This window comes from Pogoniulus pusillus, chromosome 8 (assembly GCF_015220805.1).
Source record: "Pogoniulus pusillus isolate bPogPus1 chromosome 8, bPogPus1.pri, whole genome shotgun sequence".
Classification (NCBI taxonomy): domain Eukaryota; kingdom Metazoa; phylum Chordata; class Aves; order Piciformes; family Lybiidae; genus Pogoniulus; species Pogoniulus pusillus.
The window spans coordinates 11,441,986-11,465,237 of NC_087271.1; the positions used below are offsets into that span (position 1 = coordinate 11,441,986).

The 23,252-nt window shown below is 42.3% G+C and overlaps 1 protein-coding gene and 1 long non-coding RNA gene across 5 annotated transcripts in view; one reads left to right on the top strand and one right to left on the bottom strand.

Moving 5' to 3' along the window:
• MTA1 (metastasis associated 1) overlaps window positions 1–23,252 on the bottom strand; it is a 92,913-nt gene that overhangs the window by 16,343 nt on the left and 53,318 nt on the right. For all 4 annotated transcript variants that reach the window (XM_064147203.1, XM_064147204.1, XM_064147205.1 and 1 more), the window contains exons 12-17: window positions 11,580–11,695; window positions 10,623–10,774; window positions 8,630–8,819; window positions 8,208–8,297; window positions 6,402–6,554; window positions 5,358–5,393 (exon numbers count right to left, since the gene is read on the bottom strand). In XM_064147203.1, coding sequence (XP_064003273.1) covers window positions 5,358–5,393; window positions 6,402–6,554; window positions 8,208–8,297; window positions 8,630–8,819; window positions 10,623–10,774; window positions 11,580–11,695 — 737 coding nt within the window. The remainder of the gene's footprint in view (window positions 1–5,357; window positions 5,394–6,401; window positions 6,555–8,207; window positions 8,298–8,629; window positions 8,820–10,622; window positions 10,775–11,579; window positions 11,696–23,252) is intronic.
• On the top strand, window positions 20,088–21,535 carry LOC135177851 (uncharacterized). The gene is made up of 2 exons (XR_010303197.1): window positions 20,088–20,261; window positions 20,824–21,535. It is a non-coding gene; the product is annotated as an uncharacterized LOC135177851 (long non-coding RNA).

A 23,252-nucleotide genomic window follows, 5' to 3' on the forward strand; every position in this document is an offset into this window, starting at 1 on the left:
CATATGTATGATAGGTATCATGCATGTAGATTCCACTTAGTTACAAATTTGGGCTTTGCACTATTAGGACACTTGTAATTCTGTCCTTGCACTGCTGTACATTCATTTCCTCTCATATTAATTACTCCTGCTCCTCGCCATTGGTGTTGGAAAATGTTCTCTCCTCTCACTCAATCACCATTTGCATCTCCCTCCACACTGTCCCTCCTAAATGGAATGGTTTTCACTAGTTGATTCAGAGTACAATGCTTATCTCTCAGTTCCACTTCCAGATCTTTCTCCTTAACACTAAAAGAAACTAAAGACACTGTCATGGCTAAGCTGAAGGCAAGTGAAAGAAGTTTCACTTGACATCTGAATACAAATCCTAAATATGGTTCTCAAAAACAATCTGTACTTTTGGCACATAATCTAAAGCAAGGAACTTGCACAGGCACACAGTTCTTGAGGTCTCCAAAAAGCACGTCAAGCAACTTGTCATTCTTTCCAGCTGTACTGCTGCTGGTAAGAAGCAGCCATGCCTTTAAGAAGCACTGAGTATTTTCTCTCCTGACATTAGTCACATTTCACTGGTCCAGATATCAACAGCTAAAGCCAGGACATTTTCCTGTGTATCACATAATTCATTGAAGAACCAATACTCTCTGCTGTTTACAGTCATTCTTGAATGGGCAGATCTCCTTTGGCTGTTTATCCTTGCCTTTGAAAGGGCAGCCAGGGCCACACTGCCAGTAAAGGTAGAATTTTAATGCAACTTATGCAATACAGCTAAGTCCAAATTTCCTGCAAGATCTAAGCCAGACACAAAGTATCTTTGAGATAAGTCTGGTCACCTACAGAGATGATACTGGAGAGCTTCTATATATTCTCCCCTTGACAGCTGGTTTTGATCAAGAACAGCATTTGCACTTTCACACTCATCTCTTGACAACTAAACTAATGCCATGCTGGGCTGATGAATGCTTCCAGCTCTAGGAGTTTAGTTATGTTTCCCCAAAAGGAGATGAGAACCAATAAACCAGAACATGTTAAATTAGACTGACACTCCATTTTGGTTTAGAAATCCCCAGCAGCAGAAGCAAGGTACTCCAACAGTTAATTAACCTCACTCAAAAATGTGCAGCTTGTTTCCAGCCAAAGTTTTTTTGTTGTACCTTCTGGCTACTGCAGCTCATTATTCCATTCTCAGCTGGACTAAAAAGCCCTCTATTATTACACTTCTGCTGTTCCTGTCAGCAGAGACAAACATCTACAACTTCCACTTTGATAAAGAGCATTTTCCATTATATGGTGTGTTTTCCAGTCCCTTCACCGTTTTCACGGCTCTTCTACAAACCCTCTCCAATTTTCAGCATTCGATCCGCTACTATTTTATCAATGCAAGTTTGTTGCTGGGAAAAGCCTTCCCTTTATTTCAGCTACTCATTCATGTTCCCTCTCTGCCAATTTTAGAGTGCATGTGATCACCCTGAAAAACAAATTTGATCAGATGAAAGCTAACATGCTGTACAAGTGAGAGAGTAGGGGGGGGGGAAAAAACTCTGACAATGCCCCCTCCCTTCTCCCAGCAGGAATGGCCACATAGACCCTACACTGCACATCTCCAAGAAAAAGAGTAAACAACATCCTCTTTTAGAGGAAGTTTCCTGGCAAATACTGTCTGTCAATCTCCAGAACATTAATGAAACTGCAATGAACTAATAATTTCTTAACATCTCGCTGCATTAGACATCTTACAAGCCTCCATGTACTTTTCATGCTCCAAAAATAGGATTCAGCAGCAATTTGTTCATGCTAATCTAATGCTGAAGGAGAGTTGGGAAGGGCACTGTATGCATAATAATGCATTTAAAGAAGAGGAAAACAAAACAAAAGAAGGGATCACACTCTTCTTATAGAATGAAAGTAGCAAGGAGAGAGGGGATTAAGAATATTTTACTGCTCTTCGAATTCGAGCACCAGTCAGAGCTCCAGATGCCTGGGCCGGATGAATAATATTCAAAGCCTGGAAAAGTCCAGCTCTCTAAGGTTAAGCAGGAGTGAATCAGAATAAGAATAAAAAGTTAAAGATACATTAAGCTGGAGCTACAGGAAAACAAAACAAACAAACAAAAAAAAAACCCACCAGAAAAGCAAAACCACCAAATCCAAAATTTCAAAGAAAAAATTTCAAATACTCTTAAATTCATCAATTTCTGCAGTTTTAACTATCTCTGGCTGCAGGTCTCTAACAGCAGCCTCCTTTCCTTTTCATCTTTGCTCTCTCACAACCAAGGTTCTTCTTTTCCCAGCCTTTCCTTTCTTCCCATTACCATCTCTTCACAGAGTTCAACCTAACCATTCTGCATCCACCCATAGACTAAGTGGTCTTCTACCTCCAACCCATTCAACCTCAAGTCAACATTAACAGTGGAACAGTATTTCCATTTACACAGGAAGGTTCATCAAGGCACCTCAGTGATCAGTTTTCCCAAGGGCTGATTCAAAGCACTGACCATGGGTGGTAAAGACTCAGGTAAAATCTTCCAGCAACATTGCTTGAAGAAACAACCAAAAACCTTCATAAACAGTTTGATTTGCAGTTTTAAAGAGCCCAATTCCACACAAAGGCAGCAGATGCCACTGGAATTTAAATGCTTTGAACCAACAATATACACACATAAATGTGGATCTCAATGCTTTACACTAAGCAGAAGGACAAGCTGCTACTTGGCTTGCTCCCTGCAAAACAATCTCTTGATTTGATCTTGCTTTATGATCTGGCCATGAGGAAAGCCTCACACACTCATCACATGCGATCAGCAGAGCAACCAGCCATAATTCACAGTATGCATACTTCTGCCATAAGTTCTAAAAAAATAGCCCAGCACCAATAGGTTCGCAGCACCAACAAACAGACTTCAGCTAAAGCCCACCACAACAGGTGCCCACTGTCATGTGTCTTAGAGGTCTTCTCCAACTACAACAATCCTATGATTCTATGTCTGAGACACTAATAGGGTGACCAGTCAAAACCATAAGGTATCTGCAAGGTGCCACCAACACAGCACATCAGCAGGATGCAAAAATAACTCTGGAGAATTCTTCTGACGTTGCAGTAGTTTAACATCTCCTTGAGAACTATTTCAGTGTAGCTGGACAGTATCAACCCTGTGCCTTAATTTGTTCAGAAAATACAGTTTCAGCCTCTCTGCCAATATGCCATCACGTATCACTAAAAGGAGGGAAAAAGCACAACAGTAACAAGAACCTCCCCACAATTCCCCATAGTAGCTGTAAGAGCTGTGATCAGTGGTCAAAAAAACCTCATTTTTACTCTCATTTAATTTTTTCTTCTATTTTAGGTCAGTTCTAATCCAAAAAACAGTCATTCTGGATAGATGGGTTTATTTCAGTCCTTTCATACTAACTCACTGGCTCTTGAATTCTGGTCACAAGGCTTCATTACTCTCACTGCCATTCATTCCCTTACAATGGTTCCAACTTATGCCTCTTCTCTCCTCTGACTTCCTCCTCTCCCTTCCCACTAGCTGTCCAGCTCCAAATTAGTAAGCCTGTATGACACCATCCAGAGTCAAGGAGAAGCCTCAGCATCATGTTCCTAGTTCTGGCACAGTGCAGGAAACCAGCATCAGCCATGCCTAGAGCTAGCAAAGCTCAAATGCAAGGCAACTGGAAAACGGTGCTCAGGGGCACTTGCACACAAATTGGATCCAGGCCAGGAACAGACCCACCAAACTTCTACAATCTGCTTCTCTATGCCCAGCAGATCTTGATTCAACTTATTTAAATCTTATTTCCTTGCAGGGGGTTCCCTTTCCTCTGTCTTGGCAAAGCTTCCAGCAATACAGGGTCAGAAAATACTCTGGACATCAAAAATGCAGCATGGAGAACATTTTTGATTCACAGATAAATCTCAACTGTCAAGTTTAAGTTGAGCTGTTCAACAAAATGTCCAGTTAAGACTCACAACCCAGCAGGTGCATAGATTCTGGGACTGAATCTTGTTCTGCTACCTAGCAGTTACAGGAACAAATACTACACCAAGTATTTCAGTGGCTGTGAGAACAGCCTGAGCAGATAAAGCAGCAGGTGCTTGGTGAGAGCCAGCCCCTGCACAACTATGCATGGATGTGCCAGAGAAACACACATTGTGAAGAGCCTGAGAAGTACATCACTGAAAATCTTGGGTTTGCACTGCTCCAGCAACAGTTATGACTGGCATGTAGCTAATCAAGTATATATGCCAGCAGGCAGACATTTTAAAATACTAGAACAAGAATCTTCCATTTCCAGTAAGCAAATGGTCTCAGATTATCAGAGCTGGTGCTCTATGCAGGGAGCCTTCCTGTGGGAAGGATCTGTTCTTCTACTTCTGTCTGTCAGGCCACAGCATCTCAGATATTCAGAAGGGTGTAATCTGCTCAGCGTCTCAGCAGTCCCCTTGCTGATGAAGGAATTTAGCAGGGAGTAGCAGGCATGCCCATAAGCAGGTAGCCACTAGGAGCTGTAGAAATTCAGTGAGCTGCTCCACATCTACATCACTCACTACCGGGCAAAGCTCCAGAGGAAGCTAATCTGACCGAGTCAGCAGAGTTTTGTTATTCTTCCCAAAACACAAATGTGAAGAAGCACATTAAAAACTCAGCAACACAATATCCAAGTATGAATGCCCAAAGACGGCAGAACAGCAGAGTGATCGCTGTCCTCATTCGTACTGTGGATTCTACATGACTTACACATGCATGCATGTAAACAGTGGTAGCAGTTATCCACTGTCTCAGCCATTAAACACAACAGTTAACATCAGGACATGCAGCATCAGCCACTTCATGGTAGCACATAAGCAAACCTGCATATCCTAAAATTGCTCTGTTCTATGGAATTTGGTTATCACAAACTAAAGCCTCTGAGGTCTATTCAGCAGTCTGAACAGATTTTTTTTAACCTATGCAAATTTACTTTAGTCAAAGTGAATTTAAAGTAGTTCAGAACACATGAAACTCCTTTCTTAAAAGTCAAACAGTGTCACAACACCTAGTTTTAAACCAACCACCACAGCCTTCAGCAGTTTTACAGAACTGCTACAAAACTGTTCTGTGCACTTGAAGAATTAGTAATCAATTCTGAACATAGCACTTCACATCTTCAGTACAGCTTTACAATCTGTCACCTGCATGTGAAAAGCCTGGAATGTGAGCAGCATAACCATGGGTAGAAATGGTTGCCCAAAGAACACTTAGACATCAACACAGAAGGTGCACATAGACTCATAGCCACAAAGCACAGACAAGCCAGCAGATGAAACTAAAAAATCACTCTCCTAGCATAAGCTGAGCACAGCTTCAAGGTCTTACCCCTGCTAGGCATCAACAGGCGCTTCTTCATGTTGCCTGATAGAGCACAAGTGAACAGAAAAGAGAAAAACATCACATCAGCAACCTGAACAGCAGCAGTTAAAAAAGTTCTTAAAGTTAAAACACAAAAAATAAGAAATCAAATGTTTGTAATTATACTTCAGATAAGCCACATATCAAGTTAAAAATAAAGGTAAAAAATGAGATTCTTTGTACCTCCCTCTCTGCTCAGTCACCATTAAACTAACCATCCCTTTTCCCTACTAATAAAAGATACCTGTCATGGTCTTACTTCCAGTAAGACCAAACCCTTGATTTATCCTCATCTGAGAAAAAGCATTCACTTTCTCTTGCCCAATGCTCTCAGGCAAGAGCAGCTCTTCAGAACAGAATCCTGGAGTCCATGCCAGGTACCTCCTACATCTGTCTCCTCCTTCAAACATTTCATTGCTTTTCATTCTTTAGGAGATGAAGCCCAAACTCCACTGCACAGAGGTGCTCAGTTACAGGGCCAACAAAAGTAAATGGTGGCTTTCTGCAAGGCAGGAGCAGCTTTGTGCCATACCAGACCAGACACATCTGCCTTTCTCAACAGCATGCAGCCTTTGATGGCTTTGCTGAAAGCCAAGTGATCCGTGTTACAAAGCCACCTGGGAACTGCACAGCTACTACCTACAGGTAAAACCCTGTAAACCTCAAAAGAAAAAGAAAGAATTGCCCTAAAAAGCTATTTAGGTTTTCTTCATACTACTCAAAAACCCAGTGGAAGTTTCTCCTTCACTATCCCATTTGCAAGGTTGCCCAAGGCGGGCAGAGTTCTAGGAGCTTTATATGAAGGCACCACTCAGGCAGTACACATCACATGTCTCACCCAGGAGAAATGGGAAAAGTGAGTTCTACAAAAGGGAAAAAAATAACCTCCCTCGAGAATAAGAAACTTGGATTTTTCTATAAAGGGCTATAGTTATAAATAATCTCCTTGCACACAGAAGAGAGAAGAAAAAGCCTAAGTAGACAACGTAGGTTTTGTAGAGATGTATTTACCATCCATTCCGTTGTGTTGTTCGTAACTTCTTTTTCCCAGGATAGTTGGTGACCCATTGTTAATGACAGGTGTAAACTTAGCAGGAGTCAGACTGTTGAGAGAACTGGACAAGCTCTTTGCAGGATCTGGTTTCGGAGGGCATGGATGAGACTCTGTTGTAAAAAAAGTGTATTTTGTATTAGCAAAGATACTGGAATTGTACATCTGAAAACAAACTGCAAACTTCAAGGTGACCCAGTATACTTCCCCTTACATACAAAATACCTCAAGTCAATAATTCTGACTGGAATAAAGCATTTGAAGTATATTTAGGAATTCACCTATGCTGAAGATGCTAAAATCAATTACAGAATATTATCCTAAAAGTTGGTAACAAAAGTACTTTCTACCTATTTCTAAAACACTATTCTCCAACAATATGGGATCATTTTGGAGATGGCTCTATTAAAAGCCATCTTTGAGTAGCCATGAAAGACTCTAAACACTGGGGAAAATTCCACCTCTGCCAGTTTTGCAAAGTTCATTAAAAAAATACAATTTCCAAACTGGCCAAACAACTAAGCATCCAAAACACTATTGTAAAGAACACCAAAGGTATGAATTCAAACTTTTGGCCAAGGCAAAGATCAAGCACAAGCTGTCCCACTAAAAAGACTGAGTAAGTCCTCTCCAGTCCACCAGGCTCCCTCTACTTCTTTCACTCCCTTCACCCAGCTCAATAGTCAAAATGGATGAAATCTCAAAATCCACTGCTACATTCTGTACAACTATTAAAAGCAGGATTTTATCCAACTGCAAAACTTCTCATTTTAGTGGCTTGCTTTGGTTGCATTATACATATACAAAGGTTTCTCAGCCCCAGTATCTCATTAGTATACAGTAGAAGTACAACACTCAACAGAGAAGCAGTAAATATTTAATAAACTCTGAGTCTTACAGTATTTCATCAACAAAAATGTTCAAAGGAAAAAAAACTCCAGTGTTTCTTAACAGAATAAAAAGGCAATCAATTTCCTTACTAATCTGGAAGCCTTCAAGGTATCACTGCCCAAGCTAGCTTTCTGCAGTTAGACTCACATTAGACTGCTCTAACAACCTGAGACATGTCTTCAGGGTATCTCTAGCAACTAGGGAAAATGATTTTGACTTCATTTGTCAGAGCTTGTGTGTCATGTAGCATCACTTCAGATGCTTCCAGCACCTAAAACTTACAGCAAAGTCCTGGACAGATCTACTCAGTACTTCCTTGATAGTCCAAATCCTTAAAAAAAGAAAAACAACCCACCAACACAAAAAACCCAAACCAAGAAGAAAGTGAAGAATGGAAGTATTGTTCAGCTCCAGCACAGAAGAACCACCAACTGATTCACAGGCTGTGGGACATAGTGCTGTCCTTAATCCAAGAGACCTCCTGAAGGACCCAACTATAGGAACTGTCTCCAGATAGCCTGAAAAATGGAACACTTGACTGATCAACTGCTCCCAAAACATATTTATGCCTTCTAACTTGTCCACAAATACATTAAAAAACACAAACACATCCTTCCCTTCACTAGAAAAACTTTCTGACACAGCTCTGCGAGCCCAGAGAGGACTGCTGAGCCACTAGGATTGGCAAACCAAGAAGGAAAAGTAAGTTCACACAGAGGTTTTCCTGCTTTGTTTTCAATTCAGAACCATCATCTAAATCCAGAAGCAAACAAAAGGAGGAGGGGTTGGCAGAATTAGTAGGGTTTTTTTTTTCAATTGTGGGTTTGTTTTTTTTTGTGTTTGGTGGGTTTTGTGTTTGGGTTATTTTTTAATACCTAAATACCGGAGTACTGCTTCTAAAGGCTTTCGAACCACCTGCTTTAATAGCAAAGGGTTTTCTGATGCCTCAGGTAAACGTGCTGTGCCTGTAAAGCAAAAAGAAACAGTTAGAGGGTAAAGACATTTAGATATTACAGCAAAACTATACGAATAACTCAAGCTTTGCAATTTTGCAGAGTTTGCAAGCATGAATTCAGAAGATCACTAAATGGATCAGCAAAGATGGATATTGAAAAACAAACAACTTGTGCATTTTCAGTTATCTGTCCAGCCTACAATCAGTTAGAATGCTCTGCAAATACAGCTAGGTTTTGTGAAATCAATTGCAAGAGAGCATCTGAAGAGGTTGCCACTCAGACTTTGTAAGAAAGGAAACTCAAAGGGCTTCTGCTTTGGTCCCAGGTGCATCAGCACTCACATTCTGCTTTGATTGCTGCACTGTTAATAGGCAGGTAGGGATGTCTTGCAGCATGCCAAGGGCGCAAGATATCTCGACATAAACGTCTGGCAATTCTTGTCAGTTTTGTTGTATGGAGATAAAAAGCTTGCCGTGTTTTCATAGCAAATTTGGGACTCCCACTGTTTCGTACTGGCACACCATGAGGACTCTAAAAAGAGAGGGAAAAAATAAACATGGTTACTAGAAAGTGATTATTAGAAAGTATGGTTTTAAAGAAAGAATGTAATATAAAATCACTTTCAACTACTGACACACAAATGTAAGAAGAGAGACTGTATTGCAGATCAAAATATTGTCAGTCCTACTATCCCCATTTCCCAAATCACACACATCAATGTTTGGACTATTCCTCCAAAATAGAAAAACTTCAAAGGATGAAATGAAGGAAAACGTTTTGTCTTCACAGGGAAGTATTTACTTCTCTGCTGTCCCAAGTTTTAAAAACAGGGGTACAACAGCCAGACCTGAAGAAGTTACCTGATACTATCACATGATTCAGTGCTTACAGTCAGTGGAAAGAGACTCTCCAACTTTAGGTGCATAAGAGCTGCCCTGGATATAAAATGCAAACTCTTTCAAACAAATCATTTGTAAGGAGGAGAGAAAAATCAGAAAGAATGACCAAAATATACATCACAAGTTTGCAAGAGCAAACTTACAGCATGCAAGGATGTTTTTGTCTTCAAGCTGCAAGAACATCTGTTTTAATTCTTACTCTGAACTCCATGAATGCATGGAATACTCAATGCAAGTAATAAATAATGCTACTGCAAGATAGTTATTGACTACAGAGAGCCATAGCTGTATCTTCATGAAAAGATAACAAGTCAACCAATAAAATAATGAAAGTAGTATCCTGCTAACTCAAATCTGGAAAACAAAAGGAAATTTCAGTTTGGGGAAAATCAGGCTTTCCCCTCAGACTACTTAAACAATTTTAATTAATAAACAAGAAGTATGATAAGTTTGATAAAACTTGGCAGTTATCTCAGCAATTAGGTAGCTTCAGAGGGCAAACAGAATCCTGGACAGAGGTTAAATGAAAGAAATATAGAAAGGGAAATACAGCAAATACTAGGACAGAGGGAAAAAGTAATCTAAGATTAAATTTCAATGTGCACTTTTGTCTGTCCATGTACTTTTCCCAAATAGCTCAATGCTTCCATATTGAACTTCATAGAATCATAGAATGGGTTGGAAGGGACTTTAAAAATCATCTATTTCCAATCTTGCTGATTTGTAGCTGCTGCTCCTTACCTACCCTCAGGTAGAACAGGTGAGGTTTGCTGGCAACAACTTCTTGTCACCTCAGCTGATAGTGACCTGGCCATCTCTCCCTTCATCAGTGTGCCACATTAGCATGGGCACCTCTCTTACCAAAGATAAAACTTCTGAGAATGTTGTGTTTAAAAAAAAAAAGGGGGAAAATTCAATAGAAGGAGTCCATACAATGCTTATTCAACCCTACCCAAGAGAGAGGATTAATTAAAATTTTAAAAAAAGGATGGACTAGAAAAACAGGGTAAGGGATTTCTGAAACGCCACTAGCTATTTGAGGTACCTAATTCCAAAATGCCTCAGGAAAGGGAACAGGTTTCAGGAAATAACAAATTCCATTAAGGAATAAAAAAAGCCATCTTCCCCCTCCAGCAAAAATTGTGGAAACCCAATATTGGAAACACTGGATGGCATTTCAGCAGTGTTCTTCATCTTCATTAAGTTATCCCACCATGGCTAGTCTGCTAAACAAATAATGGTTGGATTTTTTTCTTGGGGCAGTACCTAGCAACGAATCACTTAGAGCTGAAGTTAACATGCCAGCTTCTGCAAGACATGAAATACCAACCCCCCAAGGACAACAATGGAGGCAGAAGGCATTCTTTTTCCTTTTAAATATTTAAGAACAGTGAACAAGCCAGAGCCCTGAGCAGCCTGCTCTGCAGATACCTACCAAATTATTGCGGTTTGGTCCTGGTCTCTCCCCATCTAACCGTGTTGGCATTTTCAAGCCACCGTATTTCTTCCAGTATGTCCAACAGGATGCACAGAGGCGACACTGCATGTTAGGGGGACCCCAAGAATACCACTGGTAAGACTGTGTGGCTAGAGATAACAAAGGTGGAAATTATATATATCCTTAAACAGGATCAATTTTCAGAGCTTATTCTCTTTAAGAATCATCACAAAAGAAAACCCACACAAAGACAGTGCAGAGTTCAAGCAGACGTTTAAATGTGACAATGGCTTCGCTGTCATCACTGTTAAATGTACTTATGATTTCAGCATAACTAATTACACATATAAACCCCCTTTAGGATGTGAGTAGTAGAAAAACAGCTAGTAGGATGGGAAAATTCCCTCCTGCTGAAACAAAGTTCTCATTTTGCAAGGCTGGTACACAACAATGTGTGCAGAGCATGGGAGAGGAAGATTGTCTTCAAGAACTCTTTGTACATTAACCATATACAATCTGTGACTTGACTTCTTGGACAGTCCCACTGTCCAGCATCTCTAAGGGCTCCCCATAAAACAGCACAGTCATTACAACTCTGTATATTAATACCAGACAGCAGACCAAATAAAGTATCATCATATATTTTGAAATCTACCACAAGGTTATGAAAAAGTTGTCAAATTCACACCTTGGTGATGTAAGTCTTTGCTCAATAGCTACCTGACATAACATTGGGCATTTAATAACTTCCCTCTTAGTACTTCCTAATTCTATTTACAAATGTAAACTTGCATGTAGTAACTCAAACCCCATCTTCACTTCAATGCTGCTATGTTAAATTCTGTGTCCCCACCCTTCTCTACCATCTCCCCCCACAACACCACAGCTTTTACTTCAGCCTTTCCAGCACAGCACTCACACTATGCACAACTGCCAGACTGGCACGTCACTTACTATAACAGCTTTCACAGGCCCGTCCTGCTCCCGCGTTCTGTGCCTGTACTCCAGTACCATTTACCACTCCTGGTTTGACATTATTTACATTGATCTGGTTGGGGTTTGGCTTGTTACTTAAAACACAAAGCAAGAAAGGAGGACAAGACATTAATTAAGGCACCTCATTTCAAAAGTACAACCCAAAATGTTTGAAGATATAAATTTCATTCATTGTATGGCTTCCAGAACACGCTGTACTTACCAGCAATTTGACTTCCAAGAATACATTGTCTCCTGATAATATTTAAACAACAGCAATAACAACAAAAAAAAAAAGAGAGTAACACTTAAATGCCATTTTCAAGAGTCCAAGTTCATTTGAAAACAATAAACCAGTGAGGGCAGGTAGGTATCTTACTATGCCTGCCATTCTAATCTAGGTGAAACAAACATCTCACCTACAGATCTCTGTCCTCAATCATAGAATCATAGAATCAACCAGGTTGGAAGAGACCTCCAAGATCATCCAGTCCAACCTATCACCCTGCCCTATCCAATCAACTAGACCATGGCACTAAGTGTCTCATCCAGTCTTTTCTTGAAGACCCCCACGGACGGTGCCTCCACCACCTCCCTGGGCAGCCCATTCCAATGGGAAATCACTCTCTCTGGGAAGAACTTCTTCCTAATATCCAGCCTATACCTACTCTGGCACAACTTGAGACTGTGTCCCCTTGTTCTATTGCTGGTTACCTGGGAGAAGAGGCCACCCCCCACCTGGCTACAATGCCCTTTCAGGTAGTTGTAGACAGTAATAAGATCACCCCTGAGCCTCCTCTTCTCCAGGCTAAACAGGCCCAGCTCCCTCAGCCTGGAGAAGAGGAGGCTCAGGGGTGATCTTCCATTTAAATCCCCAAAAAGAGAGCTGAGGGATAGAGCAGGAAAGGTAGGCAGAGGAAGGGCAACCCCTGCCTTGTTCAGGCAGTCACAAATATGCCCACCCTGTCTATCGCAAAGTTCTGCATTGTGGAGCCACAATTCACGTGAGCACACTGAAAACACTGAATAAAATCTTTGGGGTAGCATATACAGAGATTTGCATGATTAGGAGCCTTCTGACAAATCTTAAACTATGGTCTGCCTTTCTGACAGAAAGCATCCAGGTTTCTACTAAGTGCAAAAGGTCTGAAAGCCCAAGATCTGCAGAGCAAGAAATACATTGATGGCTGTCACTAATGCATTCTTACAGAACAGCATCTGAATGATCTCAGCTCATCCCTATTCTCTCTTAAAAATGTTGACTCAGCAGAGAAAGCTACTGACAGGACCTGAGAAGGGAAGGGCAAACAAAACCTTGGCATAGACAGCAGTGTGGAATACTACAAAATCTCTGAAGAGGAATAGGTGTTTGAGGAGGGAAATGAGGCATAAAAAGAAAATCCTTGGCTTGGGAGGGAACAAGAAGGGCAGAAAGTCAATACTGCAGGGACAGGACTTCCGAGGAAATCATGAAGGTGGGAGAAGACACAGAAGAAGTTTCAGAGACGAGGAGCAGACGAGGCACTCACAAAACATGTGAAGACTCCATAGTGCTGTTAGGATCTCAGTTTACACAAGCAACAAAAAGAAGGCAACCTTTGGTACCAACTTGTGCCAGTTATGCTTCACCTGTGTTCTCTTACCTGAAGAGAGTGGGCATAGTCCATTTACTCCCAATTAATAAAGTCCATTATTTGGAATCTACTTATTCTGAACATGAGCCAGCAGTGTGCCCAGGTGGCCAAGAGAGCCAGTGGCATCCTGGCCTGCATCAGGAATGGTGTGGTCAGCAGGAGCAGGGAGGTCATTCTGCCCCTGTACTCTGCACTGCTTAGACCACACCTTGAGTATTGTGTTCAGTTCTGGGCCCCCCAGTTTAAAAGGGAGGTTGAGATGCTTGAGCGTGTCCAGAGAAGGGCGACGAGGCTGGTGAGAGGCCTTGAGCACAGCCCTACGAGGAGAGGCTGAGGGAGCTGGGATTGTTTAGCCTGGAGAAGAGGAGGCTCAGGGGTGATCTTATTGCTGTCTACAACTACCTGAGGGGTGGTTGTAGCCAGGAGGAGGTTGCTCTCTTCTCTCAGGTGGCCAGCACCAGAACAAGAGGACACAGCCTCAGGCTGCGCCAGGGGAAATTTAGGCTGGAGGTGAGGAGAAAGTTCTTCACTGAGAGAGTCATTGGACACTGGAATGGGCTGCCCGGGGAGGTGGTGGAGTCACCGTCCCTGGGGCACTTCAAGGCAAGGTTGGACATGGCACTTGGTGCCATGGTCTAGCCTTGAGCTCTGTGGTGAAGGGTTGGACTTGATGATCTATGAGGTCTCTTCCAACCCTGATGATACTGTGATACTGTGATTCAAGCAGAAATGTCTCTAAATGAGCTTTATAAAACAGCTTTCTTAAAATGCGTATTCCTACATATCAGTTGCACACTGACACAGAAGTCACACTCAGTTCAGTGACCTAGAATATTTATTAAATGTAGACTAGTCACAGCCCCACCTCCACCCCTGAAAAGGTGACAGAGAAACTTCTCCTCGATGCTCTCTCTAGGCAGATCAGGAACATGGTCATGGTTTTACAACGGGAAGTCATGTTTGACCAGCCTGATAGCCTTTTGTGTTCAGTTCTGGGCTCCCCAGTTTAAAAGGGACGTTGAGATGCTTGAGCGTGTCCAGAGAAGGGCGACGAGGCTGGTGAGAGGCCTTGAGCACAGGCCCTATGAGGAGAGGCTGAGGGAGCTGGGGGTGCGCAGCCTGGAGAAGAGGAGGCTCAGGGGTGACCTTATTGCTGTCTACAACTACCTGAGGGGTGGCTGTGGCCAGGAGGAGGTTGCTCTCTTCTCTTAGGTGGCCAGCGCCAGAACAAGAGGACACAGCCTCAGGCTGCGCCAGGGGAGATTTAGGCTGGAGGTGAGGAGAAAGTTCTTCACTGAGAGAGTCATTGGACACTGGAATGAGCTGCCCGGGGAGGTGGTGGAGTCACCGTCCCTGGGGCTGTTCAAGGCAGGATTGGACGTGGCACTTGGTGCCATGGTCTAGCCTTGAGCTCTGTGGTAAAGGGTTGGACTTGATGATCTGTGAGGTCTCTTCCAACCCTGATGATACTGTGATACTATGATATGATACTATGATAACCAGGTGGACAGATGATGGTAGTGGATGTGGTTTATCTTTATTTCAGTAAGGCATCTGACACCATCTCCCACAGCAGCCTTGCAGCTAAACTGAGGAAGTGTGGTCTGGATTGTCAGGGAGTGAGGTGGATATGAAGTGGTTGAAGGAAAGAAGTCAGAGTTATGGTCAATGGGAAAGAATATAGCTGGAGGTCTGTATCCACTGCTCAGGCCACACCTTGAGTACTGTGTCCAGTTCGGAGCCCCTCAATTCAAGAGAGATGTTGAGGTTCTGGAATGTGTCCAGAGAAGGGTGACAAAGCTGGTAAAAGGCCTGGAACACAAACCCTATGAGGAGGGGCTGAGGGAGCTGGGGTTGTTTAGCCTGGAGAAGAGGAGGCTCAGGGCAGAGCTCATTGCTGTCTGCAACTACCAGAAGGGAGGCTGTAGCCAGGTGCGGGTTCATCTCTTCTCCCAGGCAACCACCGGTAGAACAAGGGGACACAGTCTCAAGTTGTGCTGGGGGAAGTATAGGCTGGATGTTAGGAGGAAGTTCTTCACAGAGAGAGTGATTGGCATTGGAATGGGCTGCCCAGGGAGGTGGTGGAGTCGCTGTCCCTGGGAGTGTTCAAGAAAAGACTGGATGAGGCACTTAGTGCCATGGTGTAGTTGATTGGCTAGGGCTGGGTGCTAGGTTGGACTGGATGATCTTGGAGGTCTCTTCAAACCTGGCCAGCCCTGGGACCAGTACTATTCAATATATTCATCAGCAACCTGTCTGAGGGCACAGAGTGCACTGTCAGCAGATCTGCTGATGACACAAAGCTGGGAGGAGTGGGTGACACACCCAAAGGCTGTGCTGCCATTTGGTAAGACCTAGACAAGCTGGAGAGTTGGGTGGGAAGAAACTGAATGAAATCTAACAAGGACAAGTGCAGAGTCTTGCATCTGGGAAAGCACAACCCTATCGATCAGTATAGGCTGGGGATTGACCTGCTAGAGAGCAGAGGAAAGGATGACACAGCAACAGTGGGTAGAGAAAGGCAACTGACATCATCTACCTGGACATGAGTAAAGCATTTGATCTCTGTCCCACATGACATCCTGGTCACCAAACTGGAAAAACATGGAGCACTGTTGGATAAGGAATTGGCTGGATGGTCGCATGCAGAGAGTGGTGATCAATGGCACAATGTCCACCTGGATACCAGTGACAAGTGGCATCCTTCAGGGGTCAGTGCTGTTTAACATCTTTGACAGTGATATGGACAGAGGAATCGAGTGCACCCTCATCAAGTTTGCAGATGACACCAAGCTGTGTGGCACAATTGACTTGCTAGAGGGCAAGGATGTATCCAGAGGGACCTGGACAGGCTGGAGAGCTGGGCCCAGGACAATCTCATGAAATTCAACAAGGCCAAGTGTAAGGTCCTGCACCTGGATCACCACAATCTCAAGCACAAATCCAGGCTAGGGGCAAATGGCTGAGAGCAGCTCTGAGGAAAAGGGCCTGGGGGTCTGGGTTGATGAAAAGCTCAACATGAGCCAGCAGTGTGCACAGGCAGCCCAGACAGCCACTGTGTGCTGGGATGCATCAAGAGCAATGTGGGCAGCAGGGCAAGGGAGGGGATTCTCCCCCTTTACTCTGCTCTCATCAGACCCCACCTGGAGTACTATGTACAATTCTGGAGCCCCCAACACCAGAAGGACATCAAACTGTTGGAGTGAGTTCACAAAGACGATCAGAGGGCTAGAGCAGCTCTGCTATGAGGATGGGCTATGAGAGTTGCAGCTCTTCAGCCCGGACAAGAGAAGGCTTCAAGGAGACCTTATAGTGGCCTTCCAGTATCTGAAGGGGGCCTATGAGAAGGCTGAGGAGGTCTTGTAATGACAGGATGAGGAGTAATAGATTTAAACCAGAAGAGGGTAGCTTTAGACTAGATGGTAGAAAGAAGTTCCTTCCAGTGAGGGTGGTGAAACACTGGAACAGGTTGCTCATGGAGGTTGTGGATGCTCACTCCCTGAAGGTGTTCAAGGCCAAGTTGGATAAGACCTTAAGTGACCTGCTCCAGTGGGAGGTGTCCCTACCTACGGTGGGAGATTGGAACTAGACAATCTTTGAGGACCTTCCAACCTAAACCATTCTGTAATTCTATAATCCTATGACCATGAGCCAGCAATGTGACCTTGATGCCAAGACCAAGGGTATGCTGGCACGTATTTTAAGAGGCATGGCCAGCAGATCAAGAGAGGTTCTCCTCACTGTCTACTCTGCTCTAGTGAGGTGTCATCTGGAGTACTGTGTCCATTTCTGGGCCCCTCAGTTTAAGAAGGGCCTCAGGGAACTGCCTGAAAGAGTCCAGCACAGATTCACAAAGATGATTAAGGGAGTGGAGCATCTTCCTTATGAGGAAAGGCTAAGGGAGCTGAGGCTCTTTAGCCTAGACGAGACTGAAAGATGACCTTGTTAATGCTTATAAATAAGTGAAGGGTGAGTGTCAAGAAGATGGGTCCAGGCTCTTCTCAGTGATGTTCAAGGATAGGACAAGTGGCAATGTGTGCAAGTTGGAGCATAGGAAGATCCGTGTGACCACAAAGAAAAACTTTCTCGCTGTGAGGGGGACAGAGCACTGGAACAGGCTGCTCAAAGAGGTTGTGGAGTCTCCTTCTCTGGAGACATTCAAAACCTACCTGGATGACCTAACTCTAGGTGATCCTGCTCTGGCAAAGGGGTTGAACTAGATGATCTTTCAAGGCCCTTTCCAACCCTAACATTCTGTGATTTCATGATCGCTCTGGCTAGTACTGCAAAAATAAGCATTGAGTGAAAACAGCCAAATTAATCTCTAACAGGGCACCAATATTACGTTTCACATTCTCAGCAATGACCTTTGAAAGGAAAGGAGTACCTAGTGACTGAGTTCTGAAGACAACTGGCCTTTGCAGCTCCAGAACAAACCCAAACACTACTGGAAAGCTTACGCTGTCCTGGAAACCAGAAGGTGATCCTTCTCTTCATTTGAAAATGTCTGATCAGACAGTGAGATACAGAACTAAGTAATGCTCCATTTCCATAGAGACAAAATAGATTCTGCAGTGAACAATCTACAAAGACCACACATAGAGTGCATAAGGAGGTAAAAGAATATTTGCCTGGTCCAAGAAAAACTTTAGATAATATTCTGATGGTATTCCTTGCTGTAAAGTCCAGAGCCTTTCTGCAGAAAAGAAAGCTTAGGAAACTAATCAGCACAGAAATACTGCTAACACTTTGTTCCTTCAGTACACTGAGGAGCCCATACACAACTCAAAAGAAACAGAGAAGAGGAAAACAAAGCATTTAGATCAAAAAGCCACGGTTTTCCCCTTTTGCTTACTTGACCAGCTCTTACTAGGACTAAAAGTGTTTCAGGGTGCTTATCAGAACAGCACGAAGTTCTGACAGCTACAGATGGCAGGAGATGTGCAGAGACATTTAACAAAGGGAAAGTTGAAAGAAAGTACATTCATGCCGCTGAGCATATTTGCTCTGGGATGTCACTATAGTAACCTGCTGCAAAAGAACTTTTGCCAATGATTCACTAGCAAACTCCATGTGCAAACATTACCAAGATGCTGTAAAACAAACAGCCCTCACAGATGCCCACTGTTACAAGCAGTGTTGCTCAACAGACAGACCAAAAAGACTGAAGTAGAAAAAACTAAGCCTCGCTCCACAGCTTATGGCTCAGCATCAGACATGTTGCTTCCTTTCTGTGCATTGGTTTATCCTCTGAAAAAGGCAGTAAAGGAGTCATCAGTAAGGCACAGAAAATGGGGTTTTGTCTGTTGGAACCGCATGCTGAAAAGCCCTGATCTGTCTGGTTGTAAGCAGGTGAGAAGGCACTGGTGCACGCACCCACAGGAGTAAGACCTTGTGCAGAAAGGAGAGTAATGGTCTAAGTGCTGTCCTCTCTACATCCTTACCAAACTTCAAACACAAATGAAAGGGATATACAACTGAGAGCTGATCACCAAATCACTCAGGTCACAAAACTGTCACATTGAAGTTGTAGTAATAACTTCAGGATTTTGCAACAGTACAATTAATGTACTGCTGCAAGAAGCAACAGAATGTGTGCTGCTCCAAAACTGAAGTTAGGCTTCACAGATGCAGTAACCATAAGTTTTAGGCAGCTAATGTCTTCACCATGTGAAAAGCAAAAAGCTCTTAATTGTTGATGATATGTTAATTAAACTTGTTTGATATCACCAAAGCCTGCTACAGCTATTAACAAGAGAATCAGATGAATAACTGGATGAATCATTAGGCAATTAATGAAACTGAAGTGAAAGATGCAAATAAGGTAATGAGAATATTGATGGTGCAGTAAATTATCATCTCCAGTTCTTACATCAAGAACAGAAACCTCTTAAATGAGTTTCAATTGCACTGGAGCAGTCAGTTATACTAGAAGAGGGATCACAAAGTGCAGGTTTTGGGGTTGTATTCCATAGGTCAGTTTCAATTAAAAAACAAGAAAAAAAAATGGTGATAAAGCACACACAGAAAGGCAGAACTGAAAGTCAGCACTGAAAGTCAACCATCATGGACTTTGGCTCCACCCCAAAAAAACAACCAATCACACCTCCACATCCTGAGCCATGCAGAACACAGAAATCCCCTCCCTAAATGACTACCATTTCACCCACAGCACAGTGACAAAATTTTAGTTGTTAACAATGTCTGTAAACTTAACACCATCAACAAACATTTCCTGTTATTCAGAAAGCCACAGTGGTGCTAGACACAACAGAACAGTTAAGAAATAAAGCCTCAGAAAGAGGAAACATTAAAAACCCTTTGTAAGGAACGTCTATGCCATTTACCTCCAACAATTTAGTGCAAGTGGATAGATTCCCTATCCAGACACTAAGAAGTGAGCTCTCATCACAACTCTCTGGATTACTGCAAATATTCACATCTAAGAATGGGTCTAATGACTGCAAAGCAGTGCTTTCTGACAATAAGCTGCTCTGTCCAACCAAACATGGAGGACTGCAGTTTAAACTAGCGCAGCTATAAAAAAAGAACAGCATTACACCGTGAAGCTTTCTGTGTTGCAATGGACTTCTGTGCAATTAAATAGAGAAGGGAAAAAAAGTCTTGTTGTTTAAGCAGAGGGCAACCTAGAGACAAAGGGATTCTCTTCAACTTAAGCAGCTGTCCCTTGTAGTCATCCCACGCTTTGATTCATTCCTCCAATTTCCCTGTTAGCTTAAAAATGAGGCAGGAGAGGGAGTGTACAGGGTTAACCCTCCAAGGGGAGTGACCCTGAACTTGACCCCTCCCCAGGGGTGGGTCTGAACACCATCAGGTGATTCATGGTTAGCCCACTCCCCCTTCCTGTCTTAAAGATCCATAAAAGCAGGGGCGCTTCCTGTTCTCCCTCTCTGTGCTCCCTGCCTCCCTGCTTACCAGCATCACCATCCTGTTCCTGATTGTCTTTGTTTCACCACGTGGCCATCACCCACGAGGTGGACAAACCCACCGACATAAAAATCTGGTCGTATGTACACATTTTGTATTTGTTTTCCCTTCCCCATACCTTTGTAACCTTCCTACCTCAGATACCTTTTTAATTTATTGTTAAACTTTTCTTTCTTCTTAACTTCCAAATCAGAGTGAGATTATTTACTTGGGTGTGCTTACCTTTTCCTCTCTCTGCATCTAATTCCTTTCTTTTGGGAAAGAAGGGGGAAGAGGGGAGGGCACTCTACAAATTGTTATTTGGTTCCATCAAATATATTTGAGTCTCTGGGAATTTAAATTAGAACCAAGACAGGGAGAATAATATTTCCCTACTTTACAAGTGTTGGCAAGGCAGCATTTGCAGCTTGAGAAGTGCTTTGAGATTCTCAGATAAAATACTGCCAGCAGAATATATTAATTTACATTTACAGATGTAAATTTAAAATTTACATTTTGCATCAGTGCATTTTGGAGACTGGGGATGGTATAGAGCATTTCATTCTCACCCTACTGTTCTCACCCCTTCTGATATCCCTTAGATCTAAGCAAAAAGAAGAGAAAAGCCTCGCAAAATTTTATCTCTGCCTTTGTGATTTCAGATATTCTAATCCCAAAATGCACCAGATACACAACCAGACCATCGTCAAAAAAGTTCAAGGAACTACTATGTATGGTCCCATAAGATTAGTAAAATCAGAGTATGACTTCCACAACAGCCTGAAGAGTATCTAGGAGAGAAAAATTGAGGCTGCATTTGCAAGAGGAAAGGTCTCCAAACCCCACAGTTGTGCTGGTGGATGGCAGGATGAATCTCTTCATGCATTCAGGCTTCTGCTGCTCATTTAACACTGCTCCCACTGACAAAGAAATAGCTACAGAAAACAACCACAAGATATTTTTCAGTATTTCCTGAATGAAGAATTCAACTGAATTTATGCTTTTCCCTTCCAACAGGAAAGTATATTAGTGCTTTTCCATCTGATGCACTACCAAGCATACAAACATTGAGTCCAGTCACATTAACTACAGCTATCTGTCCCAAACCCAGGGTGGTTTTTGGAAGAAGCAGGTAAGTGTTTGTCCAACACCTAGGCAGAAATATTTGTCCAATTACTAGGGTGTTGATTGAGGATTTGATAACCTCACATCAATTGTCTGTATGACTCTATGCTTCAGTTACACAGAATATAAATATGAGCCACAGTCTCATATTAAAAACCATCAACTCTAAAGCTTCACGCAGAGCTGTTCTTTTTCACTGTATAATATGTATGTAACATGAGACATAACCTTTGAAGATCACTTCAATTTTTTTCCTATTATATTCCTCTCCTATCCCTAGATGTTCCTACTAATAGCAAACAAGAATCCCATCAGCAGAAGACAGGCAGAGACAGGGGTGGGGGGAAAACATATATATAAAATTGCTCGAGTCTGACATCCTTCTGGGTGTCTCTGTGCAAACAATTTTGCACCAGTTATTGTTAGGATTGGTTTCTCATCACTGGTTGATATGCTTCTGCGTAGGGCTTGTGACAGCCTACATCAAGTAATTTATTTTCCAAGTGACAAGTGAATTATTATGGTTCAAGCCTCAAAACAAGAATGGGCTCAGTAACACGGTAAGGACAAATCAATAACATTGATATTTAGATCCCTACACCATGTATTGCTATTACAAGCTAAGAATATAATCTTCTTCTAGGCCACAAGACGATGCAGATGCAATACATTCCCCTGTGCCAGACCTTGTACTGAAACTTGAGTAGAAATAATCCAGGAATCTTAGAAATACTTAATTGTTGCCACATTTGGAGGTATTAATAAGCAGAAAAACAGCAGAAGCCTTCATGTGGGATTGAATATGTAATGTACACAATTGCTACTATTCCTGACACACATGAAAGGATGTTGAAGGAGGAAGAAAGTTTGACACCCATTTTATCAGTCAAATAATATGTAAGTAAAGGTATATAACTCAGGAAAATGAACTGTGACTGGAAATCAAAGCCAGAGATAAAAATAGCACACAGGCAGAGAAACAAGTCTTTTTTCCTGAAGCAGAGGTAAGTTGCTGGTTTGATTATATTCTCTAGATAGCAACAAGCATTATCTTTCTGAGTTACAGTGTGGAGGGATAAGATATCACTACAGCCAGCCATTATCAAATGAACACCATAACCTTTAAAATACAGAGCCTTAATCTACATACATTATAACCCAAGAGCAACAGCAAGACTACCAGTCTCTTTCATCTGCAGTATCTTTTTGCATCTGAAGTCAAAATTACACTGGCTTTTGCTTTACAAGCTCATCACATTGTGAATTCATGTTTCATTTCTGTCCAGTGTCCCTCCAGCAGAGTAACACCATCCACAAAAGGCAATACTGTTAAAAAAACAGCAGGGCAGGAAAACTATTTGGCTTCACACTGAATATCACACCCAGTTTTTAGTAAATTCACCTGAGACATTGATATACTTCAAAGCAAAAATTAAATTGGAAGTCCTTTCTTTCCACAAGAAATAAGGGACTGTTTTGCATGCTAATTATGTCAAATGTCATATTGCCTTAAGTAACAGAACACATGGTAGAACTTCATAAGCAGTTGAAAGGTGATAATACAAAAGAACAAAGGAGTTTGTGGGAATAATACACATAGGAACGTGTCTGGCAGTGAAAAGTTGAGAAGATAAAGGGCAGAAGAGACAAAACTCTGTACCGTAACAAGTGTTGACTGCATCATGCAAAGGAAATGCAATAGAAGAAACACAGTTTACTGATTTTTTTAATAGTCTACCATGATATGTATAACATGTATATACATAGATACAAAAGTCACATTAGAAAACAGTTATGCATTAGTGATCAACTGATTACAAAAATGAAAAAAAAGATATATGTATTATTGAGCTACCCTTTTGCTCACAACTGTGCTAACCTGTTAGCAACTCTCCAACTCTCACAGTTGGTATAAAACTAAGAGCTGGAACATAAGTAATGGTGGCTTCAGTATGGGAACATTATA